This window comes from Colletotrichum acutatum, assembly GCF_030867785.1.
Source record: "Colletotrichum acutatum strain CBS 112980 chromosome Unknown BDZ83scaffold_14, whole genome shotgun sequence".
Lineage (NCBI taxonomy): Eukaryota > Fungi > Ascomycota > Sordariomycetes > Glomerellales > Glomerellaceae > Colletotrichum > Colletotrichum acutatum.
In genome coordinates this window covers 317020-341674 of record NW_026849008.1, presented here as the reverse complement: position 1 = coordinate 341674, position 24655 = coordinate 317020, and the positions used below count along the sequence as shown (strand labels likewise).

The 24655-nt window shown below is 54.0% G+C and overlaps 5 protein-coding genes and 1 non-coding gene across 6 annotated transcripts; 3 read left to right on the top strand and 3 right to left on the bottom strand.

Moving 5' to 3' along the window:
* Nucleotides 1–6597: 6597 nt before the first annotated feature.
* BDZ83DRAFT_607544 (uncharacterized protein) lies at nt 6598–7092 on the bottom strand. The gene has a single exon (XM_060507434.1). The coding sequence runs from the start codon at nt 7019–7021 to the stop codon at nt 6737–6739; it is 285 nt and encodes a 94-aa protein (XP_060369001.1). The 5' UTR covers nt 7022–7092; the 3' UTR covers nt 6598–6736.
* Nucleotides 7093–7512: 420 nt separating this feature from the next.
* Nucleotides 7513–9558, top strand: BDZ83DRAFT_569419 (S-adenosyl-L-methionine-dependent methyltransferase; the record flags this gene model as incomplete). Its single annotated transcript, XM_060504193.1, has 1 exon — nt 7513–9558. One exon carries the CDS (start codon nt 7513–7515, stop codon nt 9556–9558), a length of 2046 nt encoding a protein of 681 aa, XP_060369000.1.
* A 404-nt stretch (nt 9559–9962) lies between these two features.
* Nucleotides 9963–10058, top strand: BDZ83DRAFT_t61. The gene has a single exon. It is a non-coding gene; the product is annotated as a tRNA-Leu (tRNA).
* Nucleotides 10059–10914: 856 nt separating this feature from the next.
* BDZ83DRAFT_648280 (ATP-NAD kinase-like domain-containing protein) lies at nt 10915–14018 on the top strand (the record flags this gene model as incomplete). Its single annotated transcript, XM_060510167.1, has 6 exons — nt 10915–12316; nt 12844–12900; nt 13088–13131; nt 13274–13342; nt 13427–13475; nt 13825–14018. 6 exons carry the CDS (start codon nt 10915–10917, stop codon nt 14016–14018), a joined length of 1815 nt encoding a protein of 604 aa, XP_060368999.1.
* A 2163-nt stretch (nt 14019–16181) lies between these two features.
* BDZ83DRAFT_607540 (uncharacterized protein) lies at nt 16182–16959 on the bottom strand. Its single transcript, XM_060507433.1, has one exon. The coding sequence runs from the start codon at nt 16884–16886 to the stop codon at nt 16665–16667; it is 222 nt and encodes a 73-aa protein (XP_060368998.1). The 5' UTR covers nt 16887–16959; the 3' UTR covers nt 16182–16664.
* Nucleotides 16960–22276: 5317 nt separating this feature from the next.
* Nucleotides 22277–24093, bottom strand: BDZ83DRAFT_87995 (NDT80/PhoG like DNA-binding family protein). Its single transcript, XM_060515974.1, has 2 exons — nt 24006–24093; nt 22277–23897 (listed from the first exon to the last, which is right to left on the bottom strand). The coding sequence occupies exon 2, from the start codon at nt 23879–23881 to the stop codon at nt 22388–22390; it is 1494 nt and encodes a 497-aa protein (XP_060368997.1). The 5' UTR covers nt 23882–23897; nt 24006–24093; the 3' UTR covers nt 22277–22387.
* Between the last annotated feature and the right edge of the window lie 562 nt (nt 24094–24655).

Here is a 24655-nt window from a genome sequence, read left to right as displayed (position 1 = left end):
CAATGCTGGCTGGATGGTTTGCTTTTTGAGTGACGGCCTGACGCCCAATTTGCGCCTCCGAGAAGGACGGAAAGGTCCAAGAGAGCGAGCACTACTCGGTGGTACACCGGTAGGTAGGTATCTGTTTGTTTGACTTCAGGAGTCGGGTCCTTTGCTCGATGAGCTCGTCGAAACATGATTTCGGAGTTGAGACACCCTCGCGGGGCGCTTAGACAAAAGGACAGATACTCTTTCCTCTTGATCATTCCGCCTGACGCTGACCCAAGGACTGGGGTTATGGTGTGATGGCGCTAATCTACGCTTCCAGCAGACCACATGCGCTAACTTCCTGGACGAGAAGGCCAACTCAGGTGGGAAGTTGTCTTTCTCTTGACTTGGCAAAGCCTCTCGGGTTATGAGAAGAGGGTGTCGCAATTTGTCGCGGTTGCAGGGAGACGCAAGCCAGGCTGACCAAAGTGTGGGGGGATCTGGTTAGAATCTCGTCGATGAGGCGTGTAAGCGAAGCAAAGAAGATAGGAGATGCTGCGCCTGTCCGATGACCTCCAAAGAGCGCATGACTTGGTTCTCTCTTTACTTCGATATGTCATCGTTGGTGGTGTAGGCGCCAGTCACGCCTGTTCCCGCAAGCAACGCCGTGCTCTCTCCGGTTTCCGGGGTTTGCTGAAGACCACATCCCGATTGCGCCCGAAGTTGTTCTTATCGTAACTCCGAAAGGACATGGCTGGGCCCCATCTCGCTTTCTTCGGCATTAGCCATCATCATCTGGCACACACCACACCCTCTTCAAGCGGTGCGGGCAGGCTGGTGTGTTGGCGTTGTGTGAGCCCCCCACGAGCTGCCCCACGAGATTTACCCCGGTATCTAAAGCGCGTTTTGACGTCGTTTTATGGAGTTGTGGGGGAAAAGGCGTGCTCTCATGCAACCTTGTTGGGACAGCCGGAATCTTGCGCCAGAATGGGCGATAAGCAACCAGATCCATCCATGAATCTCTTCAATGACGCAGCTGCCCCATCCAAGTCAACCCAGACGATAACACGGATTCAAGTCTTCTCTGAAGCCATCAACTGTATCCGTACGCCCAGCTCTTGCCCTCTTGGCCTCTCCCACAGGCCAAACTGTTGTTTCGTACCGTGGCCTCGGCCTTGCTTGCTGACGGGCTGCCCCGTGTCAATCAGACTCTCCCGCTGTGTGTCAGCGAGCCAGGGTTTCGGTATGCCGATGACAGGCTGACAGCAAAATTAGGACCATCCCTGGATTGAGGCGAAGCTGAAGGCTGTCCCGTTCCATCCGATCAATATCCGTGCCGTCAATCCGCGGGATTGGAAACCAACATGGTAGATATCCTTGCACCGCACAAGCGTATGGATAGTCTTCGGGACTTGGGGTCCTAGGTGCCACGATGCCTTGGTGAAGGTTTCGCCCGCAACTCCCGCTTGATCTAGTAATTTGTCGGACCTGTTTCCCTGTCCGACCAGCCGTGACTGGTTAGCATAATGACTTTTTTCCCGCCGTTGGCGTAGCTACGAGTCTATCAGCACGCTATGGCTATTGACAACGCAAAATCGGGTTGTTTATCGGCATCTCTCTCGGGCGTCATCCATCCGCTGGGCTTCGGGGGCTCGAAGTGGACGCACGCTCCGGCTGAAGTCATGGTGCGACGGATCGGCAGGATGAACTGGCACTCTTATGCTCTGAAGCGTACCAGTCTTCTACGGATACGTCAAGTTGTCACTCACATGCTGCAATTGTCATCCAACGCCCTGAAGCCCATTGCCCGTTGTGTTGGCGTTGTGTTGGCGCTGCAAGATTGATAGATCAACATACCCCATTGCGGATTCCGACCTACCCAATAAGCACGGAGTGCAGTGCTTAGTCGAATGTGGGGGAGTGTCATGGTACGTTTGATATTGATTGCCCAACAAACGTTGGCTCGTCTGGGGAATCGGGGATTTGACAACCTTCTGAGGTCTCTAATGGTGCGAATTTGGCGCAACGCATAGTCTTTTGACGATTCTAGGTTTGACGCCTAATTAGCGACTAGGACTCTGGCGAATATTTCACCGTTGGCCAAGGCGGCTGCAGATAACGACAGCCAGCGACGGCCAAGCGCTACCATAGTGTAAAGCAAGCGTTGTATGTCGCGGAACGGTCTTCCCAAGGGGAACGTAGCGGAGGGTTGATCCTCCGACGCGGACCACAGGTCCGAAGACTTAAGCCACCCATTGGGACCTCCTGGAGGATGTGTGGCCTGCGCATATCAGCTGTCCAGGCGCCGTTTGGCCAAGGGAGGCAATCTTCCGCCATGGGAGTTGACGCCAGAGGTCTCCTGATTATCGTCATCAGTCGTTCAAAGCCCCCCTAGATAAGAGCTATGCAATAAGGAGTTGTTGCGACGCATCAATTGTCCATGCCTCGAAGAGTTGCTGACAAAAGACACCAGGCAGCTCAACCTGTCGTTATGGGAAGCCAGCAGGAGATGCTGTGATTGGAGCGCCAGTTTGACCACGGGTAGTGACAGACGGTGCGTTGAGGTGGTTCGGTTCTGGGATTGGCGGCCGCTGTATCTAAACTTTGGTAAAGCAAAGGGCGAATCGACCGTTCCAGGCCAAAGAAACCCCCCGCATCCTGCTCAGTCGCGCGAGCCAGGTTCTGATTACCCCGGCTATACCATTGACAAGCCTTATGCGACGAAGTGCTGATACTTGGTCGTGTACGAATAATTGGGTGCTAGTTCTCTCAGCCAAGCGTGGAATGGCGGGTAAATGTGCAGCGAGCGGAGAAGCGGGACGAAGAGCTGGTTCGATGCCGGCTGAAAAGGATTGAGAAAGTGTGCTTTGGTATCCGTAGCCTGCAGGAAGATGGGGACTGATTGTTGATCGAGAACAAAGCTAGAAGGGACACAGACCGTGACAGACGAGAGGCCAGGAATAGATGAAATGGCGAGACACGGGGGGAGAAGCGGAACGGTATCCGAATAGTCGATTTCTGGCGTTCTCAGATTCAACCCCTTGCAGACCGTCAAGGCTACCGAGATGCACAAGCAGTTTGTGTTTCATTGTGCTCAGGGGCGGTTTGCTTGCTTCCCGTGCGTGCATGATTCCGTCGCCGGATACCAAGGGATTGCGGGCGAGAGTGTTGAGACCCTGAATGGAGTCGAGAAGAAGACGATGCAACGTCAAGGCCCGGTCCCCAGAGGAAACGCCATAGCTGGACTGTATCTCCGCTTTGGGTAATCCGAATGAGGTGGGGGAGAGCCTTCCATAAGCCCTTGATCGTGCAGCGTTAATGAAGGAGCCTCTGGCGCTCCAAAGACTTTGAGATAGGCAAGTAGCTCCCGAATATCCCCTCGGTCTGGAGACTGGCAGTGCCGCGGTGGTTCGGTGGAAGCCAAATCAGGAGAAACGGAGGGCAATTTCCGTCAATCAGCAACGGCGAAAGGCGCCAGGCCTGTGGCACCGTCTTATTACGGCAGCCCCGGTCCGTTCTGGGGGAATGGGCTGGGGAAAGCAGGGAGCAGAGAGGGGAGGAAAGCACGACGGGATTGACAAGGGGAGGGGCGTGTGGAGGATGGGGGGGGGAGGTGCAGCTGTTGGGATAGCAGGCGCGGCAGGATCTGGGAGCCTCCTCTGACGCCAGACGGGTCTGACCTTATCTGTGGGGAAACATCGAAAGATGTTCCCCAAGCGGGCCAGGCGGGTCCTGGCCTGAGGGTGAGCCGGTGAGGTGGTGACTGCCCTGATCAGTGATGCGCTGCCAAGCTGCTCCGGGGGAGGCAAGTGTTGACCAGTGGCTTCTTTCCTTCCATTTTTCCATTCCTGCCCGGTTTGCATTTGGAACCGAAGCCCGGCTCCGGGACCCATTGACCTCCGGACTGTGACCTCAACTCAACCAGACAGACAGGCACTTCAAGCTTCTCTCTCTCTCTCTCTCTCTCCACTCGGTCCTGGTGAGGTGCCACGATTCACACCCCTCGATCCCCTTCCTAGCAATCGCCAACCCCCTTCAGGCCTATCTCCCGCGCCCCAGCTTTTTGTCAATGATTTTCGGCTTGCGGCATGGGTATCCAAGATGGCGAAACTGGTAGGGGACTCTTGATGGGAATACCCGCCGATTCACTCCACTTCCTCTTCTTCCTCTCGGTGCTTCCTCTTGCCTATTCCAACCTAGATTCTCTCACTCTTCTCGGCCTTACTTGACATTACATTCAATCCAAGAGCCCCGTAGCACTACAGAAAGCCCGCACTACCGCAAAGAAGACCCTGCAAATCGCCGTCGCCATCGCCGAATGGCTTGGCTATCGCAAATGCATTCTATGGAGTACACTACTCTGAATTTGTATTCGCACCATAAGACTCGAATGAATTCAGCCGAAAAAGGCCTCCCGTTCCCCAGATGGAGAGCGCGCCAATGGAACAGCAACCCCCATGCTTATCAGCGCAAAATAGCACCCAGGTGCCTAGGCCCGGGATGGCGGTTGAAACTCCCTCCCCTGGCCTCAATGCCTTCCTCCATGGACCCTTTTGCCGCCTCAATCAAAACTTCTGCCCCCCACCCGCGCCTCGGTGTGCCTTCAGCCGCTACTACTCACCGTCCCATCCGCTCCCTGACCTGCGTCGATACGAGCCAAGATGCGTGGGTACCATGCCCTCGATGCGAGGGCCACTCCAGCGTGCATGGCATGTCACCCTGCCCAATTTGGTTCGCATCTCGCGCCGTACAAGTTCGTTTGCTCGCTCTCAGGGCCTTGAATTTCCGCATAGAGATTCAAACGGGGTGCTCAGCATGCGTTGCTTTGCTTTACAAACTGTCCAGGCCATACGATGGTGGTACCTTGCGTATGCACGCATCGTTTTATGGGGATATCAGCTTATGCGGCCCGTTTGTATAGGCGAACAATGTCTGTCAGGTATACGAACAGTTGATAGATGATGCTATGGTGAGACTGTGCTCGCAGGGTCGTGTATTCACAATGCACAGGAAGCTCCAGGTCCTATCATCAATCGCCTGCATTGCCATCGTGATCTTCCCCGCAAGCCAAGCATACCTCGCTGCATCAAAGCCGAGAGTATTATACCACTCCAGTGCATCCTTCGCATAGTTCATCCCATATGCACATTCTCCAGCTTCACCCGCCGGTTTCCCCGTACTCTCTCGCCGGCCCCTCCATCCCGAGGGACCTTCAACCTAACCACCTACAAGCCCGGTCAGAGGAGCCTCATCCGCCGCTGTGCATGGGGTATGTATCATCGGCCTTCTCCACGATCTTGGGATCTGTCCTCTCCGGATGCTGGTCCGGAACCCGGCCACTCTTCCGTGCGGGGGGGCTAGTCTGCGCCTCTTGTCCCCCAATATCATGTCGTGCAGGTACATAGTTTGCATGGAATCACGGCCCGAGGAAAGCGTTGATCTCGATACCGGCTAAGAAGCCCGTCGGGGGATGAGTCTGGCTTCACCGAGAGCGAGGAAGCTTGATCACACCGAATCATACTCTCCGATATAAACGGCTAGTCGGTGGCTTGGAGGCGAGACTGACCATGTAACCATCCAGGCAACCCTCTGGAGAACGGATGCCGATCCAACTTGCTCTTTGAATAGTGTGGTAGCGTAGATATTTGACTGGTTGGCCATGTTGGCCTCGAGGCGTGGTGTAGGAAGATGACGGATAAGCCTTGCGGGCTGACGATGCAGATATGCCTGAACATTGGGTGGCTTGAGCCCATGTACATGTACCATACATACACTTACTCAGTATTTGGGTTAGGCATGTCCAGCTATCCTCACTGCATCTTCAATTCATTGCTGTCCCCGTCATGAAGAAGCATATGCACATCTACCCTCAGAGTACTTGTAGCTATCAAAGATCACCCTCTGGTCTTCACACGTGGCCCTCAAAGCCCAGCCTGAACTTGAGGGATGGTTCTTGATACACCGAGTTACAGGCCATCAACGGCAATCCACGAACCATAAATACGTCTTTTCAAATGTCCATGCCGATCGTCTGCCGGTGACGTCCTGTTTCGTACCTTTTCCTACCCAGTCGCGCTAGACATACTCTTCCTTCAGGTATCTTGCTCTGCTTATAAAAGTCCTATCAGGCTGCTCATCAGACATTGTATTTGTGACGTGTTCTCCTTGGGAAATTGGTGCTTTCACGCTCAAGATCCTTCTCTGCCTCCAACGTATAAGTCATGGCGTGGCTGCAAGGGGCAGTATTCTCTTTGCTGGACAATAGCTCTCGGATGGTCTCGTTCCTGCTTGTGCCTGACATGCGGTTGAAAGGCAAAGTATGCCCGAGAAGAAGCAAGAACAAGTAAGATCATCAAACGCAGCAACAATAAGAATATGGATTCTTCTGGTTTCACTGAAGTAGACTCTTGCTTTGAGAATGATCCCGATAACTTTTGGCATGATTGTAAGGTGCGGACGAATAACAAAGCAGGAGAGCAAGTGGCTAGTCAAATTTCCTCCTAGCCATAAGAGCTTATAACACAGCGTCAAAAAGCCGTGCTTCACTGCGAAGGGAAATCAGGGTCGGAACTAGTATTGCGGATATCGGAAAAAGTGTTTGTAGCAGTGGTTCATTTATGAATGATAAAAGAGCCCGTAGTTACCCACACCTCCTAAATTTTATACACGTTCATGGAAATGGTTCTCAATTCCGAGCCAAAGCTCCTCCATACCAGCATTCTTCACAATGCGATCCTAAGCGAGGAAACCTGAGGCATCTCGCAACAGATCACCGGGAAGTGGTGTAGGCTTGCACTTGGGCATCTGCCAAAGGGACCACTAAGTCGAACTCATCAAACTTGGAGAAAACCAAAAAAATACCATAAGAAGCCCTGGCCAAGATGACTTGGGTCAATTTCTCAGCAAAGGGTGTCGTATCGAGTTGTCTCGACGGCACCGATTGGCATTTTCGACTTGAGAGCTCGGCAGATCTCGGCGTGAGAAGAACCGAGCACTGCACAGAACGTACAATGCCAACCAGATTCAAGAGCTGCAGAATACAACTTGAACCCATTAATCTTTGACGTGGAAATTGACCAAGCAGCCATATGTCGGTTCTAGTACCCTAGAACATAGAGCTTCTGGTTGACTTTCAATTCTTCAAGCCAACAACTATGGGTCCTTGGGAGGGAGCAAGGTTGAGGTTGTCACCGATGACTCACCGCCTTTGGCAGAATCATCGGACCCACTGAAATTTCTCTCGCCGACCAGCGACGACGTGCGACTCGAATGAGCCAAATCGACAACGGGGACCCAAAATTTCATACCATCTCATATGACTGTATGTTGAAGCCATACCTTCAAGGAGCTATACGCCAAGGCACACGCGCTGCGAGCCGCCAAATTTGTACACAGCACTTGTCTTTACGCCTCCAATCACTTCGATTGACGGAACCTTCATCAGCCGCTTCTCTCACTCGCGCAGCATACAGAGGTAGTGCGCCGCCACTCATCAGATTCTGCAGCAGCTGTTCAACCACCAAGAGCAGTGAGATTACCGTCAAAATGAGCGGAGACGAGCAAATCTTCACCTACGATGGCAAGGACTACAAGGGCGTGACCGAGGGCAAGGCCACGATCCTGGTCCCCGCGGAAGTCAACGACAAGAAGGGCCAGCAGGTCTTTTACAACCCCATTCAGCAGTTCAACCGAGACCTGTCCGCGCTGGCAATTAGGGTGTACGGCGAGGAGGTCGTCGAGAGGAAGGCTGCGCAGGCCGCCAAGGCAGCCGAGGCCGCTGCCAAGCGCAGGGACAAGAAGAGACGGCGCGCGGCTGCGGATGAGGGCGGTAACCGGCCGGCCAAGGTGCAGGTTACGGACGACGGCAAGACGGCCGAGGTCACCAACGGCGAGGAGCCGCAACCCGAAAATGGGGTTCATGGCACTGGCGCCGAGGCCGAGGTGCCCGCGACAGCCGCGGAAGCCAAGGAGGGCCAGACCGAGGGGGAGGACGCAAAGGCTGTGCCAGAGAAGGAGCCGGCGGCCCCTCGCTTTACCATCCTGGACGCCCTGTCTGCCTCTGGTCTTCGCGCGTTGCGTTACTCCCACGAGTTGCCTTTCGTGACCTCGGTGACCGCCAACGACCTGACCAAGAGTGCGATTGAGTCGATCAAGTTGAACATGAAGCACAACGGCCTGGAGGACAAGATTGTGACGAGCCACGATGATGCGATCGCACACATGTACCGGCGCATCGCAGACGACTTGTCGAACAGGGACCGGTTCGGTAACCCCAGCAAAGAGAACAAGTACGATGCGATCGACTTGGACCCGTACGGAACGGCCGCGCCCTTCCTGGATGCTGCTGTACAGGCCGTCCGAGATGACGGTGGCCTGCTTGCCGTCACCTGTACCGATGGCAGTCACTGGGCAGGCCACTGCTACGCCGAGAAGTGCTTCTCCTTGTACGGAGGCGCACCCGTCAAGGGCCTTCACTCGCACGAAGTTGGCATTCGCCTGATCCTTCACGCCTTGGCGAGCGCCGGATCAAAGTACGGTCTCACCATCGAGCCGCAGCTGTCCCTCTCCATTGACTTTTACTGCCGAGTCTTTGTCAAGGTTCGCAAGTCCAAGGACGCCGTCAACTACCAGGGTGGCAAGACGATGATCATGTACAACTGCCCCGGGTGCTCGGCTTGGGAGACGCAGCCCATGGTCCGGACGCGCGCCGCGCCCAAGAAGAAGGACGGGTACTTCTACAAGCATGGACTGTCTCAGGGACCTCCCACCGACTCGCACTGCAGACACTGCGGTTCAAAGATGCACATCGCAGGACCCATGTACAGCGGCCCCCTGCACAATGCCGAGTTCATCCAGCGTATTCTCGACGTCTTGCCGACGGTCGACAAGAAAGTGTACCAGACGACGTCCAGAATCGAGGGCATGCTCCAGACGGCTCTCGAAGAGTATCTCCCGGGCCCGGAACCGGCAGAAGACCTCGACTCCAAGGATAAGGAGCTGGCGAGGGTGGACCACTACCCATTCTTCGTCATGCCCTCGCGGTTGGCCGGTACGTTGAGCACGCAGCAGCCGCCGGACGACATGTTTAGGGGTGCTCTCAAGCACCTCGGCTACCGCGTCACCCGCAGCCATTGCCGGCCCGGAAGCGTCAAGACGGATGCGCCGTGGGATACGATTTGGTTCGTCATGCAAGAGTGGGTTCGCCAAAAGGCGCCGGTGCGCACGGAAAAGATCAACTCGCAGATGCCGGCGTATAAGCTGCTGGGCCTGGACAAGACTGACAAGGCGGACACCAACGGGAACGCCACGGAGGTCAAGGAGGCTGATGCCCCGGTAGAGGCGGTGGAGGAGAAGGAGGAGAAGGAGGAGGAAGCTGCCAAGGAGGAGGAAACGACGGTGGATGTCGAGATGAAGGACGGATCGGAAGACAAGGCCGAAGAGAAGCCGTCCGAGGAGGCGCTGCGCAAGACGCTCGTGTTCGATGAGAACCTCGCCAAGCTCGGCAAGCGCAGGGAGCATCGAAAGTTGGTCAGATACCAGATGAATCCGCGGGAGAACTGGGGCCCCATGACGAGGGCGAAGGGCGCGTGATCGGACGGGACACAGCAGGAAGAAGAAAAGCAAAGTCGACTTTAGCCGAGATGAAGCATTACCAGATTTACCAACACTTTGAAGCCGTGCAATACGAGGTAAACAGTTCTTGTCCATCCGTCTGTTCGAGAGGTTGCAGACTGACGCGAAATCGTCCTAGATATCTGTGTCTCCAATCCGACTCGACCCTTCGCCTTTGGTAGTTGGGCGCCTCTCATTCGTACCTGCCTTGACAATCAATGCATCGATGTTATCTCCGGGGCATTTCTTCCTGCCCGTGGTCTCTCTCGCCCCTTCTCCAACGAATTTCCTTGCATCATGGGGGCGGTCGCGCGAACACCCAACTTCGCAACCAAACATAGGCGTCAAACCGAGCTCTTCAAATCTCAAGTTGCAATCCTTGCGGTGGGATGGCCGAGTGGTCTAAGGCGACAGATTTAAGCTTAGTCAGCGACTCTGTTACTCGTGAGAGTGCGCGGGTTCGAACCCCGCTCCCATCATTTTAGCTTTTTGTGATATGGCATTGAGATTGCGGGGTGTTGGAAATGCTTTTGGTACATCAATCAAGCGCGCAGTTGGGCGACCGGGCTGGAATCGCTGAGTTATCAGTGAGTTAAGGTCAGGAAAGGTAAAATGCCGGCCTGTGCAACATGGTGCGGGCGGCGTTTCGGGGGCCGATTGGTCGGCCTTCCGGGTGGTGGCAGCGGTACGGGCGACCACCCGGCCCCGGCTGGCTTGGCTGCTGGACTCGCTACCACATGTGCTGTTTTCCATTCAGTGTGCTTTTGGTACCCCGCCGCCTTCCTTTCGCCGGGATGACTCCCTTAGCTTGCTGAGGTGCATTTGGTATCACTTGCAGAAATAACGCAATCGCTGGGTCTATGGCATATTTCCCACAAACTCATCCACAGCATCAGCCACAATTTTCCAAGAGGCGATTGTAAGTGAGGTGTCTCAACACCAGGTAGGAGAGTACCTAATACGCACGCTTACTATTCATCGCTAACCGGGATTTTGGGATAGGATTGCTAATGTGTGCGATCCCAGTGCATCCGGGCTTACTCCCAAGGCACTAAATAACCCACGCATCTCACTGCATTGTAGAGGGAGACGTACTACGGTCACCTGCCCGAAGAGGCTTCGTCTCGTTTTCTGGTCCATTAGTGCTTTCCTAACTACCTGGTGGCCGGCTGTCTGGTTGCGCCTACAAGTGCTGATAAACCTCTCATTACCGTCACCCTTATACCGCCATATTGAAACAACTGGCAAAGGGGTTCCGAGGTGACGAATCTGAACACCATATTCTAGCCTGAGAATTCCAGATCAACTACTTTCATCCGAAATCAAAAACCCAATATGAGCAACGTGGACGGTGCCGAGCTCGTGGGCAAGCCCCGTGCCCACGGCATCGTACCCCGCCACGCCCGCGATGCCGCCTTCACCGACGGCAAACTCACCTTCACCACGCAAAACGGCAGTGAGTCCGCTCGCCCGGAGGAAATAGTTTTCATTATTCCCGCAAGCAGCAATCCGGCCTCGGGGCCCATGATCTGCGTCCTGAAAGAAGACCCCGAGGCCAAGGAATCTCCTTATCAGCTCGACATCATCCTTCTCGCGGAGGGCGAGCTGCCTGCCGAGCTCACCAGCCGCGACCTCCTGCTCCCGCAATTTCCAGAGCATCTCACGCCCAGGCCGAAACGTCATGACGTACACTTTGTCGTGTCTACCAAGTCTGGGCTGGGCCACGCGCCAAACTTCTGGGACGGCGTCGTTCAGCCTCTGATCCTGCTCGCCGGCCAAAAGACGGCGTCTGGAGATTTGCCGTCCGCTTTCTCTCCAGAAGAACGACCAGCCGCCCATGGTCTGCCTTCTAGCTTCAATGTCCTGATAACGGAAGACGCCGACAGCGTTCGCAAGTTCGCAAAGGAGAGGTGGGCTGCCAGACAAGCCGCCTCGAGCTCCGCCTCCTCGCCCCGGACAGAGACAATCGTCCTCCTCAGCGGCGACGGCGGCGTCGTCGATCTCTTGAACGGGTGCGAGGAGGAGGAGAAGAAGACAGTATCATCCACCGCCACCACAACACTACCGACCCTCGCTCTCCTACCCCTCGGCACGGGCAACGCCTGCTTCCACTCCCTCCACAAACCCCTCTACGCCGAGACGGGGCCCTCACATATGGTCCTCGGCCTCCGCACCCTCTTCTTCGGCACCTCGCGCCCGCTCCCCAGTTTCCGCGCCTCCTTCTCCCCCGGCGCCCGGCTCATTTCTTACACGGCCGATCCGGGCCCCCACGCACCGTCGCCAGGCGAGACCGAGGGCGACGGCCAAGGTGACCGCGAGACGACGCTCTCCCGCCACGACACGAGCGTCGACCATCTCTTCGGCGCCATAGTCGCCAGCTACGGCTTCCATGCCCAGCTGGTCTGGGAGAGCGACACGCCCGCGTACCGCAAGCACGGCGACAAGCGCTTCGGCATGGTGGCGCAGGAGCTGCTCAAGGAGAGCCACGCGTACGTCGCCACAGTCGAGGTGCGGTCCCCGGGAGCGGCAACGGGCGAGCAGAGGAGGAGGCGCGTGGAGCGCGAGAGGTTCGGGTACGCTCTCGCGGCCATGGTGTCGAACCTGGAAAAGACGTTCACGATCGCCCCGGACAGCGGGCCGTTGCAGGGCAAGCTGAAACTGGTGCACTTCGGGGCCGTGGGCGGGGAGAAGACGATGGAGATTATGATGGCTGCGTACAAGGAGGGGGCGCACGTGGGTATGACGTGGACAGATGCGGAGGGGAGGGAGGACTATCTCGGGTACGAGGACGCGGAGGAGGTTCGGGTTACGATTGGGGAGTCGGATCCGCGGTGGCGGAAGGTGTGTGTTGACGGGACGATTGTTGAGATTCCCGAGGGCGGGTGGATGTCTGTTGAGACGCTGGAGAGGCCGCTTTTTGGGATTCTTGCCGACCGATCGGTGGTGTAGGTAGGCTGGTAGATGAGAGAAGGACACGTTTGATGTGATTGATGTGGTGACGGTGCGAGAGATCTCTGGTGGTAACGACTCGGCGTCTCCTTACGAATTACACAAGACGATAGACTCTGACTTTCAGTAGTCTCCAATCTTCAAACTATTGAGGCTTTTTGTTAATGACAGCAAATCCTCCAATCTGGATATGACTTGCGGGTATGAAGGTCAACGCTGCTCCATCTTGTTCCAAGGTGCGATATGCCGTTCATCCGTTGCGGCAGAAGAGAGCTACTGCTGTTGACATCTCCCCTCTGCTGGTAACTTTGACAGCATACCAATGCCCGCATTTGAATGCCCTGGCTACTGTTGCTAACATCTCAGATGCAAGTAAGATGCTCTAGAACCCGTAAACGGATCCAAGAGAACGAGAGAGAAAGTTCATACGCCGGGGCTTGATTCTCGTCACGGTAAACCCCCCCCCCCCAACCCAAAGTCCCATGCTCTGCGGAAAAGTACAAGGTTTAATCCTCCAAAGGCAAAACGAACAATCTGAATTTGCTATTGCCTTGTGTAGGTCCGTTGCTTGCTCGCTGCCGATGCATACACACCTTAAATAGGGTACCAGAGATAACAAGATGTATTCATGATCGAGCGTTGGAGCATATATCCGGTGCTCTTTGTAAACATCTGAAAATGAACGAACTGTGGAACGACTTCGGGGAAATAGTCGCATTCCATCCAATATCCAAGGCTGCTATAGTTTCCCAGTCATGGTAAATCCAACCCGGGACTCAATGACACAAGTCAACGTGTAGAACTCAAGCATGATGTATGTAATTGAGGCCACATCACCTGTGTTGACATCCCTGGCAAATGGACATCACAAAAGTCTGACACAATGATACTTTTCCAGATGGTTTTACACAAGAGAGCTTCTTTAATCTTCGGCAGACAAGCTGCAGGTGAGTTGCGGCAGGTCCACGATGCCAAGTTCCGGTCGACATACACGCACATCATGAGAAAACTACAAGCGCCGGCGTCCCGACGAACACACGATCTAGTTCCTCAATCTCTGAAGCCCCCCCAATATCCATTATAGGGGTGTACCAAGGACAACTCCAGGCCATTCTTCAAGATACATTCATCGAGCCTTCATGGAAAGCAAGTCGCTATCTTCTCATTACTGGCTCACAGGAATGATCAGGAACACGAATCCGTATGAAATGAATACTTTCAACCCACGTTCCACGTTCCCCATGCCACCCAAGGAACGATAGTACACAGGAGTCACATAGCCGCATTGGAGATGAGACTTCAGAGGTCCTAGTATCTATTTGACCAACCTCAACACGCACGGCTTCCCATCACAGGCGATTCCCAGACGTCAATTGATGAAGTGTCCTCTCCCTACCTTGTCCCCAGGCTTCTCAGCCCACGTGGTCAACAATATCAAGCTCGAGGCACTCTCAGATATTCAGTTAAAGTGTTCGAGAATCGCCGGATAGAGGAGCTGCTCGTCGAACGGCCCGCGAAGGTGTGTATATATTCCTGTTTGCAGCTCTCCGAGGCATGGCTAGTCGCCCCCTGTCGTCCCAAAGAGCTCTGGCGAGCATAGATGGTCTGTTATCATGGAAACTTAATCAAGGAGTCTGGCTGTCTGTATGACTAAAATATCCCATGCATCGTTTTACTTCCCCAAGGTTCCAGATAGGAACAGTTCCCCGTATTGGTAAGAGATCCTGGCTTGGGCTTCGAACTCTCGTCTTCACAGGCTGATGCTACGCTTCTCAATGCGGCAGTAGTAGCAGGGAACGACAGTCCAGCGAAGTTGTTCTCCACTGCTTTATGGACTATTGCCGTGGTAGACCTCGATATATCGTGTCTGCGAACATGTTCCTCTTTCAAACGTCGTTCTAGCTTCTCAATAAGATGGACTGGAGTGGTCTCGTGAAGTCACAGACTGAGTTAAGCTGATTCAAGACACAAGAACTTGAGAATATCATGCGGTATGCCGGTACTTTGCCCTTTTTTCCCTCCCCTTGCCATGGCAGTGTCACGAATGTATGAGTCTCTAAATTCAAAGACGTGCACGTGTTTTCTATCGTCTTAGTAAGGCATATCTGCCACAATGTTACTGGAGACTCAATGACGCGAGAGTTTGAGAGGAGCCTGTGCTAAGTTCTGGGTGGTATTAGCCATGACGAGACGTCTTTCTAGAAAGAAATTTGGCCGTTGCCTGGCCTGAGTTTATGTGAAGCGACATTGTAATAGTAGTTACATAGAATACTGAGTCGTCGTCAAGCCTCTTGGTCAACTCAGACAAGCACAAACTACTACGATATCTCACTCGATGGTGTGAGAGTGAATGCAATCCATACGTAGATGCCAAGATACCTATCTATCTATAGATTACCTCGGAACCTTTAGAATAAAGCGTGACTACAGACTCCCTTTATACCCTCAGCTCTTGACTTTTCTACGACTCGAATTATGTAAGTAGAAGGTATGTTCTTATCTGATCTTCAATAGGCCATGTCATTCTTCAAGTACTCTACCATATCTGTATTGTCCTGTGTAAAGAGGAGAACCTGAAAAGAGATGACCCTGAAAGCAAGGTATGCCGATTCATTCCCTGAGCCAGAAAATTCATCTTCCGCAGGCTCAAAGGCTACACAGTATGAGTTTTAGCCAAGTCATTGGGCTCTTGCGCCATGCAACTGCGTCCCGCCTTTCTCGGCCCTAGTATCTTTTCTCAAAAACCCCTCCGAGATCTTTCGCCACGATGGATGTAGTTTCTTGCAGACAATCCGATCAAATTACCATCTAAAGCTCAACCTCATCCAAGCAAGTACAACAGACGAGCTTGAAAGAAGCCTCCACCACCTCCAAAGACCCACGAAAGCCTCGACGAAGTCTCAACGACACATCGATACCGATCCGATACCCTCGGAGCCGAGACAGCACACTATGACAATGATAAGAGACGATGGGGCTGGAAACTCCCTGAGAAGCCATTACGTCTCCCCATAGACACTTTAGCAAAAGTAATAAAGTGGTTGCATCCCCCCTTCAGCCACCATAGCTGCTCACCAACTAGTATCCCCTCTTGCGGAAACACAACAGCCGATGTTTGGGTGCTTCGAGGCATCTGACCACATTCCCGTGATGGACTCAAAAGACAGGTGATGAGCTACCCCCTATTGGGTCCCCTGATTTCCCCTGAGACACCAGAGCAAAGAGTGAGTCTTGTCTTCTTTCCCATTGCCAGGGACAAGGGATGAGGGACTGAGACAACGCGGTTGGAGCCCCACATTCGCGCAGATGACAGTGGGACTCTCATGCCGTCACGAAATCTCATGCTGAGGGAAGGTTCCGATTCACATACAGCCCAACCCGAAGCCCGCCCCCCCTCAAAACAGGGAGCCGACAACCCGCAAGCCACATGGCGCTGTCTTCCTTGGTCACCACCTCACTACCAGCCGTGATTGAGCCACAGAGACGTTGCATTCTTCGGCAAGAGGGATAGGCAACGGGGAACGAGAACGAGAACGTGTGGGAAGACGTTTTCCGTCCTCGGCCCTAGGTAAGCCCGTGGAGGGCATGGAAAAAGAAAAGAGAAACGGGGCTATTGCCAGTAGGGCAACGAACCCGAGTGAGTAATTCATGACGCAGGCCGTAAATGCCCGCTGTTGTGCACCCCTCGGCCCGACGAGATCGTAATCAGCCACCACCCCTGCCGCCCCATTTGAACATGCCTAGATCGTAAGAGTGGCTGTCCCCTTGAATGTTCGTATTTCACGCGTAAAGCCACTCGGCTTCAACAATGCGTTGCGACGCTCAATTGAGCGACAATACCACGAGGGGCCTCGTATCGGTGGTGGCTTCTGAGAAAGAACGGCATATTGTGCGGTGATGGAATAGATCAGGCAGATCACCGGAAGGGGCACCCAGTAGGAAGGTCCTGTGTACTCTGTTACCCAAAGAGCAGCATTATTTGCAGATTCGGTGCAACTGTGCGATGCAGGGATCTGGCTCTGAGTTTCTCAGGGATTATGCGGTAAATCCCTGAATCTGAAGCTATAACTCTTGCCAAGAATGGTCGTGACATTCGAGGAACGACGGGCGCCTAAAAAGCGCCGGAACTCGAATGACTACCATGAGCTAATGACGACCAAGAAACGGAACGGGAGGTAGCTTGGCAAGGAGATCGCCCTAGGCACAGTGTGGCGGCAGTTCAGGTCTGCCAGCTCGTTTGCGGAAGCTTTACCGCTGGCTGAAAGACGCGTGGCCGGACTTCGTGGATTTGGTGAAAGACTAGGGCAAGAGGGTGGCACGGTGGGCAACGCCAGCTGAGAAGAAGGAATGGTGACCATCGTGCCGTCGGCACCATGTCACCATGTCAGCGGATGACGGTGTGGTGAAGGAATCCAAAAGTTGTGATCTGCATGTAGTAAGACGTAGGAGGGATGGCGTCCCATTCCTTCCAGCAGCCGTGAAGCGCGAACATGCCGGCTTAGAGGAGTCCGATGGGAGGATCTCTCAGGATATCCATAAGGCTGAGGAAGATTGAAAGTTTGTACAACGCCAGCCCGGGCTTCAGTTACATGTGGAGAGGGGCTAATTGAGTTGCTTCCTTACTACTGCCTACTGGACGCTGACGAGAGACGGGCTGTGTGAGTGATGTTGCCAGCTGGAGCTGGAATGCCCCGATGAATTGGGAAATTCTGGCGATGTATTCAGCGGTGAAATTATGTTGAGTGTCTAGACGATGGGACGCGGCCCTGAGACCGTTAGCCGGGAGCGGACGAAAAATGTATAAGCAAGATGATATTGCCGAGACAAGGGCAAGGCTGGACGTAAGACTCGGGGAAAGGGAGGTGACCTGCCATAGAGCAAGGGTACGAAATCTATGACGCTGCGAAAGGGTCTGAGATCGAAGCCGACATTCCGTCCACAACCACGTTCAGGTTCAATTCTGGATGCAAAAGTGCGATATGGTGGCTGATATCGAGAAGGGTGACTTATGGCCAGGGAAGAAAGAGATTGGAAGGCTGGTGTGAAGTAGTGGAGATGGACCAGGTCAGGTTGGTTAGGTGTCAGAGTCCGAGGAAGAGTGTTGGGCCCAAGGCAGCAAGTGACATGAGGTACCTTGGGTACCTCAAGGTAAGGCAGGTACCTAGCTAGGTAAATGAGGTGAGGTGCAATCTTTGTCATCGGGCTATCCCTTCGGTGTTCGGTGAAGGGTACCCCGCACCCGGGCCGACCACACCTTCCCGTCCGATGGGCGCTGACCAGCACCGGATCGCGCACTGTGCACCCTGCACCCTGTCCTGCACCCTAGCGCGCCGTTCGTCCCATCCGCTTTCCCGTCCAGAGTTCACCGATACTCGACGACGTGTTCTTTCCCAGAATTCTTACCAACCAAGGCTGGTTGTTAGTTGAGTTATCTGAAGTTAGATCAAAGACGGAACAAGCCGTGGCATTTCGAACAAAAGCTAATCTGGCTGAAAGCGGCCGCACTTACAAGATATGCCGGGCTGAGAAGGTTGATCCCCGCCACAGAGCGCCGTCGCTGGAGCCAGGCGCGCGCAGGGCCTGGGTCCAGCCAAGGTGGTAGGTAAGCTCCTACCCAAGCAAGCTAACTAGTGTAGGTAAGGAGGCTAAGGTAAGGTAGTTGCTAGCTCCCTCATGCCCAGGAACGGAGCAAGTTGCAAAACACAGAGTGACATGCTATCGTGCCTTATGCTATCTCTCGTGCATTCTCATTGCCGACTGTCACCTGTTTTTTCCCCAATGCAAAACCTCTGACTCGTCCGCGTAGAGTCAAAGATCTATCCAGGGGGAAGCGTGAGACAAGTGGAAAGCGAGAGACAAAAATATGGCACGCGGGGATTGAAGGCCCGCAATGATTGATATCTCAGACATTTTATGCCTCTCAAATCTCTCAGCGAAGATATCTCCGGAGGGGCCCTCCGGCCGCCTACCTCTAGGCTATCCCTCCCGTCTCTTTCTGGAGGTACTCTCCTGGTCTCCCCCCCACCACAGTCAGGCCCATGGTGCTAAGTCGAACAGGGACAAGGCTAATAAGGCCCAGTGGTCTCGGAGATGCAAGACTAAGTAGGTAAGCCAAGCCCATTTCGCTTTCCATTCCGTTCCCCGTCTGCCACTTGTGCGCGCCTCTTAGGTTATCCTTTCTTCTTTTTCTGCCCGCCCGCGGAAGCTGCCTTTCCCATCCCCCCCTTAGACTAAAACCAAAAAAAGTAACTCGAAGTTTCCTAGCTAAGCTCCTTCCTCCCCCCTCTCCACAGAATGTCACTCAAAAACCTTAATTGGACATCAATCCAAAAAAGTTGTGGAGTTATTTCCCAAGAATCTCTGCACATAACACCCGCCATCAACGCGCCTGCATCCATGGTCTGATCTTGCCTTAGGTAGGGTAACCCACGGTCGCAGCTACCTTGGGTGAGGCTGGGAAGCAACGATCAGCTTACCTACCTTATGGAAGGAAACAACAGGGGACCATTGATAAGCGAGCATTCGTCAGGGTAAGCACCGGCGAGAAGCAGGCTCCGAAGATCGAATAGAGTGACGCAGTAGGTACCAGGTACCTTACCTTACGCGAATAAGACGAGTTATGCATTTTCGGACATGGCCTCCGTGTTCGAGCGCACCCTTTCGTCCTGTCCCCTGTCAAACCTGGCTCGACCTCCAATTGTCGCGCCCACCAACCTCACCTTATGATGACGGGTTCTGTACCCCCAGAGCGGCAGGGTTATGGAGTACAGGACGTTGGATCTCACCCCTCTTCATGTCCAGCTATCTTCGTCTTACCGTTTTGCACCCGTTTCCATTCGACCATCCATCGAACAATGAACAAGGCCAATCTCATCGCAATTTTTTTCGGATCTGGTAACAAGAGGCATCAGCCGAGATTGCCACTTTCCGGCGCTTCGGGTCGTGCATACCACCATCTCTGTCCTTTAGGTTCCCGCAACTGCCAACCAACGGTCATTCCGACCGTTTCTTTCCTTACCTAAGCCCGTCACCCATATCCTCTGCCTGCCCCTCCATCACTCTAGGTTAGATACTCCGTACTCCACCTGCCCCACCACAAGGTAGGTACTTAAGGCAGGTACTGTGTATGGTAAGGTGCGCAGTACATTCTCTGTACCGGACTTGTGCCTCTTAATCCGGGCTCCATCAGTGCGTATAGGCATGAGGTGGGCTTGCTTTTCCCTCCCTCACATTTCATCTATTCCATCACATCACACCGAAGATGATGTCAGTCATCATTCATCCAAATTTTGGCATCTACTGTACATGCACCCATACGACTGGGACTCTGGGGCTCTCACCCATTCACAACGACACAGCCCCTCCGACCACAGGAAAGTTGATCACAGGGTAGTCGCCAAAGAACGCAACTGACGCCGTGCGACAAATCCACCCAACCAACCATGCGATGGAAACAAGCCTCTTTCCGTCACCCAAGCAAGATACGCAACACATACATACCTCCCGACACCAAACGGGTTGCCGCGTCCCCTGCGCAGCCCATGAAGCCCAAACAACAATCCAGCAGAACGGGGACTAACAGAGCCAAGAAAAGAAAACATCATCTCCCACTCACTGCCCCCCAAAACAGCATGTTTCCTACTCCTTCAAAGTGAGGTAATCAAATACCTGACTCGATCCGCATGCGCCCGTCGGCGTCTCCCGCTCACGCGCATGAACCAACGGCTTCCGACATCACCATCGCTCAAATTCTCTCATCATTCCACCATCCCTCCCAAGGCCCCCTATCCCCTTCTCATCTACAGCTAATCAGTTTGCAAAATTCGTGATCCCGTCTGCTCACCCTATCCAATATGGAAAAGAACCTGAACAGTTCTCTCCTGACCGTCTTCCCGTCGTTCATGCTGTGTTCCGACAAGGTTCGTATAGAACCATACCAGCGGGAATTCAACTTCTTTTCCTTTCTCAGCGACTAAATTTCCTTGCTTTACTTTTTGCACATACGAGTACAGTCATTCTGCAACCCTCTCCCCTTCTCGTCGCCTGCATCTCTCCGTATCCTTTTCCTCAGTCCCTCGTTCTCCTCTAACTGGTCCGCATAATGTATGTGACAGAAGACCAAATGGAACCATCCCCTCCCCCCCTTGAACGAGAGAAAAGAGAAAATTCTGCAGTCCGGGGACCTCACGACAGTCTTGACCCCAAACAAGGTCCTTTTCATCCCCCCCCCCCCTTCCCTCTTCCACCTTCCCAATCACCCCCTGCCCTGCCCCCCTCGTGAAACCCACCACACCACCCACGAGCCCGTAAATGTGCCAAACTAAACACCCCCCCCCCAATACAGGACCTGCCTGCCAGCCATCGGGTAGGTGAAGGGCTCATATTGGGTGGAAATTAGCAAGGGCCGGCTATGATCTCCGGGCCAAGCCGACAGAGGCAGCTTGTGCAGGGGTAGGGGTACCGGTAAAGAGAAAGGGAAGGCAAGTCGCAAAAATTCCAAGTTTGCTTGCCATTTCTTATTTAACCTTGCATTTTCCTAATTCTCTCTGGCACTTTGCTCATAGCTTACAAGGGGGGGGGGGAGAAGGAAAAAACGGGCGGGATGCTTCTCCCCCACCCTTTCACCCACCCTCCCACTGTCAACATACCTTCGGACTGTGTCCAGCCCAGCCTTTCCTTCCTTTCCGCGCGGCTGCGCGTCTCGTCGCCTTTCAGCCATACCCATCTTTCGCACTCTGTCCAGTCAGAGATTTTCCTATGAATGCTGTGGTAGACAATAGATTCATATGCGGCACAGTTTCACAGAGTCATATAGAAGGCATCGTGTTTGGGGTTTGGATAATAATGTCAGAATTTCGCCGCAAAGGACAAGAGTATGTGAAAGGGTCAGTAGCAAAAGGGTAAAGTTGCCGCGATTGATCCCCAAAAGACGAAGAAACAAACCAAGTACCTGGCATTGGCACCCGCCGCTGCTTCCCCGGTACCTGGCCCTCCAAAAGAAAGCTACTCCGTTCCGCCTTGAACTTCGTATGCCATCGTCCTCCACCTCCTCGTCCACCCGTTCAAGCACTCGTCTCCATGTCCCCTCATGCCGTGGTATCTTTCTCTCCTCTCAATGTCCGACTCGATAGGAAAATAAAATTTTTGTCTTTGTTGAAGCGAATGTTACCTCACATTATTACAACACCGCAGGGCCTTTCGAGAAAGAGGAGGGGGAAGGGGGGGGGGGTGCGGTTACAACAGAGAAGGAGGAGCTGTGAACGAAGGAAATCCCAAACATGAGAGGGAAACAAAATAGAGAACCAAAATCCCAAAACAATGCGCGGCGGGTATCCCTAACAATGTCTGTCGTCCACCGTGTCCCCCCCCCCCTTTTGGCCCCCTTGGCCCCCTGGCCGACAATGTCTTTTTTCCCCAAACTTTTCCTGCCCAATATGTTTCAATGTCGGGGTGTGCTGGGGGCAAATTTCCCTCGATCCCATTTCAAACCAATAATTATCTTTCTCTTTTCCGCGCGCCAATTCGCCGTGATCCCTTTGTTTTGTTTTCCCACCCATGTTGTGCTTACTCAATGTCAACGATGCATTCAGTCTCGTTCGGGTATTGAGTGGTGTTCCTGATGCCTGTGTGACTCCCATACGCCAGAATCTTGCCTTCGTGTTTATGCCAAATTTTCATTATTTCCTCGAAAACCGAAAACAGGAGAAGAGGATCCGAAAGAAGAATAGCTGTTTGCTGATAAACGGGTTGCCCACTTTCTTTCGGTGGGCCCAACCGCCGCGGGGGTTCCTCATTGTACAGACCGCGATCCGCCATGGCAGCGTTGGTGTTCGCAGAAATTGCTCCTGCTCATGTCTCTTCATGTCATGTTGGAGACGTTGACACCGGACGGAGGCACCATGGTTGGGTAGTACCCACCCGACGTCGGCTTGCCCTCAAAAGGACCGCACCTTTGGTTCGACATGAGTGCCCCAGGCTGGAAAATGCTTGGCAACATCGCCACCTCGGGATCCCGCTTGACTCTATCGTGAAGTGGGTCGTAGGTTGGCGTCATGTGCGGTACCAAGTTGTCCTGCGCGTGTCGACTATGGGTGAACATTTCCACGCCACCCCTAGAATCGCTCGTGTCGTAAATATGACCCGGATAATATTGATATTCCTTCGTCGTCTCAATGGCTTTGGCGTCTTCCGGCGGTAGCATGGTCTCGAGTTCGGGATGGTGCCGTGTCGAGCCGTAATGAGCGCTTCCCCGAGAGTCAAAGCCTCCCCCGTATCCGCTTCCCACCATCGCACCTGCGGACCCAAAGTCGGGACCGATGATCGAGCTGTTGGGGTAGCCGGTGAAGCTCCCGCTCGAGCCTCCTGGCCCGCTGCTTGTGCTGGCACGCCTCTCGCTTTGGTAGTGCCCTGGCGACCGGCCACGTACAATCATCTTGGCCGACTTTCGATAGGCGACCCGCACATAGTTGTCCGGGCCTTGCGATCCTACATCGGCCCACAACTCAATCAGAAGGTGATAGTACTGCTGGGCAGCTCGCCTCTTCCCGTTGTTTGCTGTGGCTTGCTTGAATTGGATGCGCTCAAATGTGTGTTCTGTCTGGTACGAGTCACCGCCGCCTTGTTGACCAACGAACCCTCCTGGAGCGTCATACCCGCCGAGTCTTGACGAGCCTCCCATCGCGGTATCGTGGGGGTAGAGGCCAAGAGGATGCGACATTTGAGGATGTTTCGGGTGGAGGCGCACTTTGCCGGGCTTCTCGACGGGACCTTTATCTCTCTTGGGTGTATGCTGTACGAGGTCGATAACGTGGGTATCATTCTCAGCGACAACGGCCGAGATGGACATGGCGAAACCGAGGACTGAGTACGGCTGTGTCGAGCCTTGCGGTGTGAATTGTAGACCCTGGCCAGGATAGTGCGGGGTCAGGCCGAAAGAGCAGATACAAGAAAAGTAGTTCCTCCTGTAGCAGGTCCAGTCTCCTTCAGACTGGAAGAAGCCTTTGTCGATGTTGCCTTGTATGTCAATCTTGACTTGCCCCATGTTTCCGTCAGTGTATTGGAGAATGCCGAGGGGATTGATGTTGCCCAGTGGAGGTACGCTCGCCTGTGCCCTCGACGAGGACGAAGGGTAGTGACCGGAGTCCATCCTCAGAGCCGTGGGCGCCGTGAAACCGGTAATGGGACTGGAAGTTGGCGAGATGGGGTGACGGCGTAGAGCAGTTGGGTATGATGGAGATCTAGGCTGGTGCTCCGACACCCTCCTGAAGGATGGCGTCGCTGGAGAATACTGGTCTCGAGTGCTGATGTGTGTGCCAGAATGGGGTAATGCTGTGGAGCGGTGGGCATGTGCCATACCCGTTGAAGAGGTGCTACTGTCAAGTAAGTCTGTGAGTTTGACCATGTTCTTCTATCTTGACAGGATAGGATCGATTCCATCCGGTAGCGGGTCGGAGGGGGGGCAACAGTGTGCGACCTACTTTGAACCCAGGCGAGGCCTGACGACGTCCAGGCTGGGGTAGACGTGAGAGGTGGCTGGATGGTAGAAGCCGCCGTCAGCGGAGTACGGAGTGGTGTTGCTTATAGGTGGATTGAACAGGTTTAAGAGTGTCGACTGTTGTGGCGGGCCTTCGATCGTCGACAGAGAAGCATTGGCGTTGTGTTCGTATCTGATGTTCTCGTCAGTCCAAGTGGCTCCCCGAAAGAAGAGGCTTGTACAAAGCGAAAAGGTTGGAGCCTGGCACGACAACTGCTGTACCGCGTCCGCATGCGAGACACAGTGTCAGTGCTACCAACTCGTCGTACTGCCAGCAGCGTGTTGCACAACGGCCAGCGGATACAGGATCGGGTCATGCGAGGACGCACAACCATCTCGCTGCGATAGGCGGGAACGCCTGCGGACTTCTAGTCGTACGTTGGTTGCCAGAAGGCAGCTACCCACGCCTGTCCATCCTTCGCCGCTGAAAAGATCAGATCCCCTTGTCTCTGCATACGTCTTTTCCGCGTCCAAGGCACGCCAAACTAAGACGCTGAGCCGAGGACCGATCAGAAGAGAAGAGTTCGAGCCAAAGAGTCTGTATCTTTAATAGAGCCCGTAGAGCGAGGAGTACGATTGCCAAGTCGGTGGTGG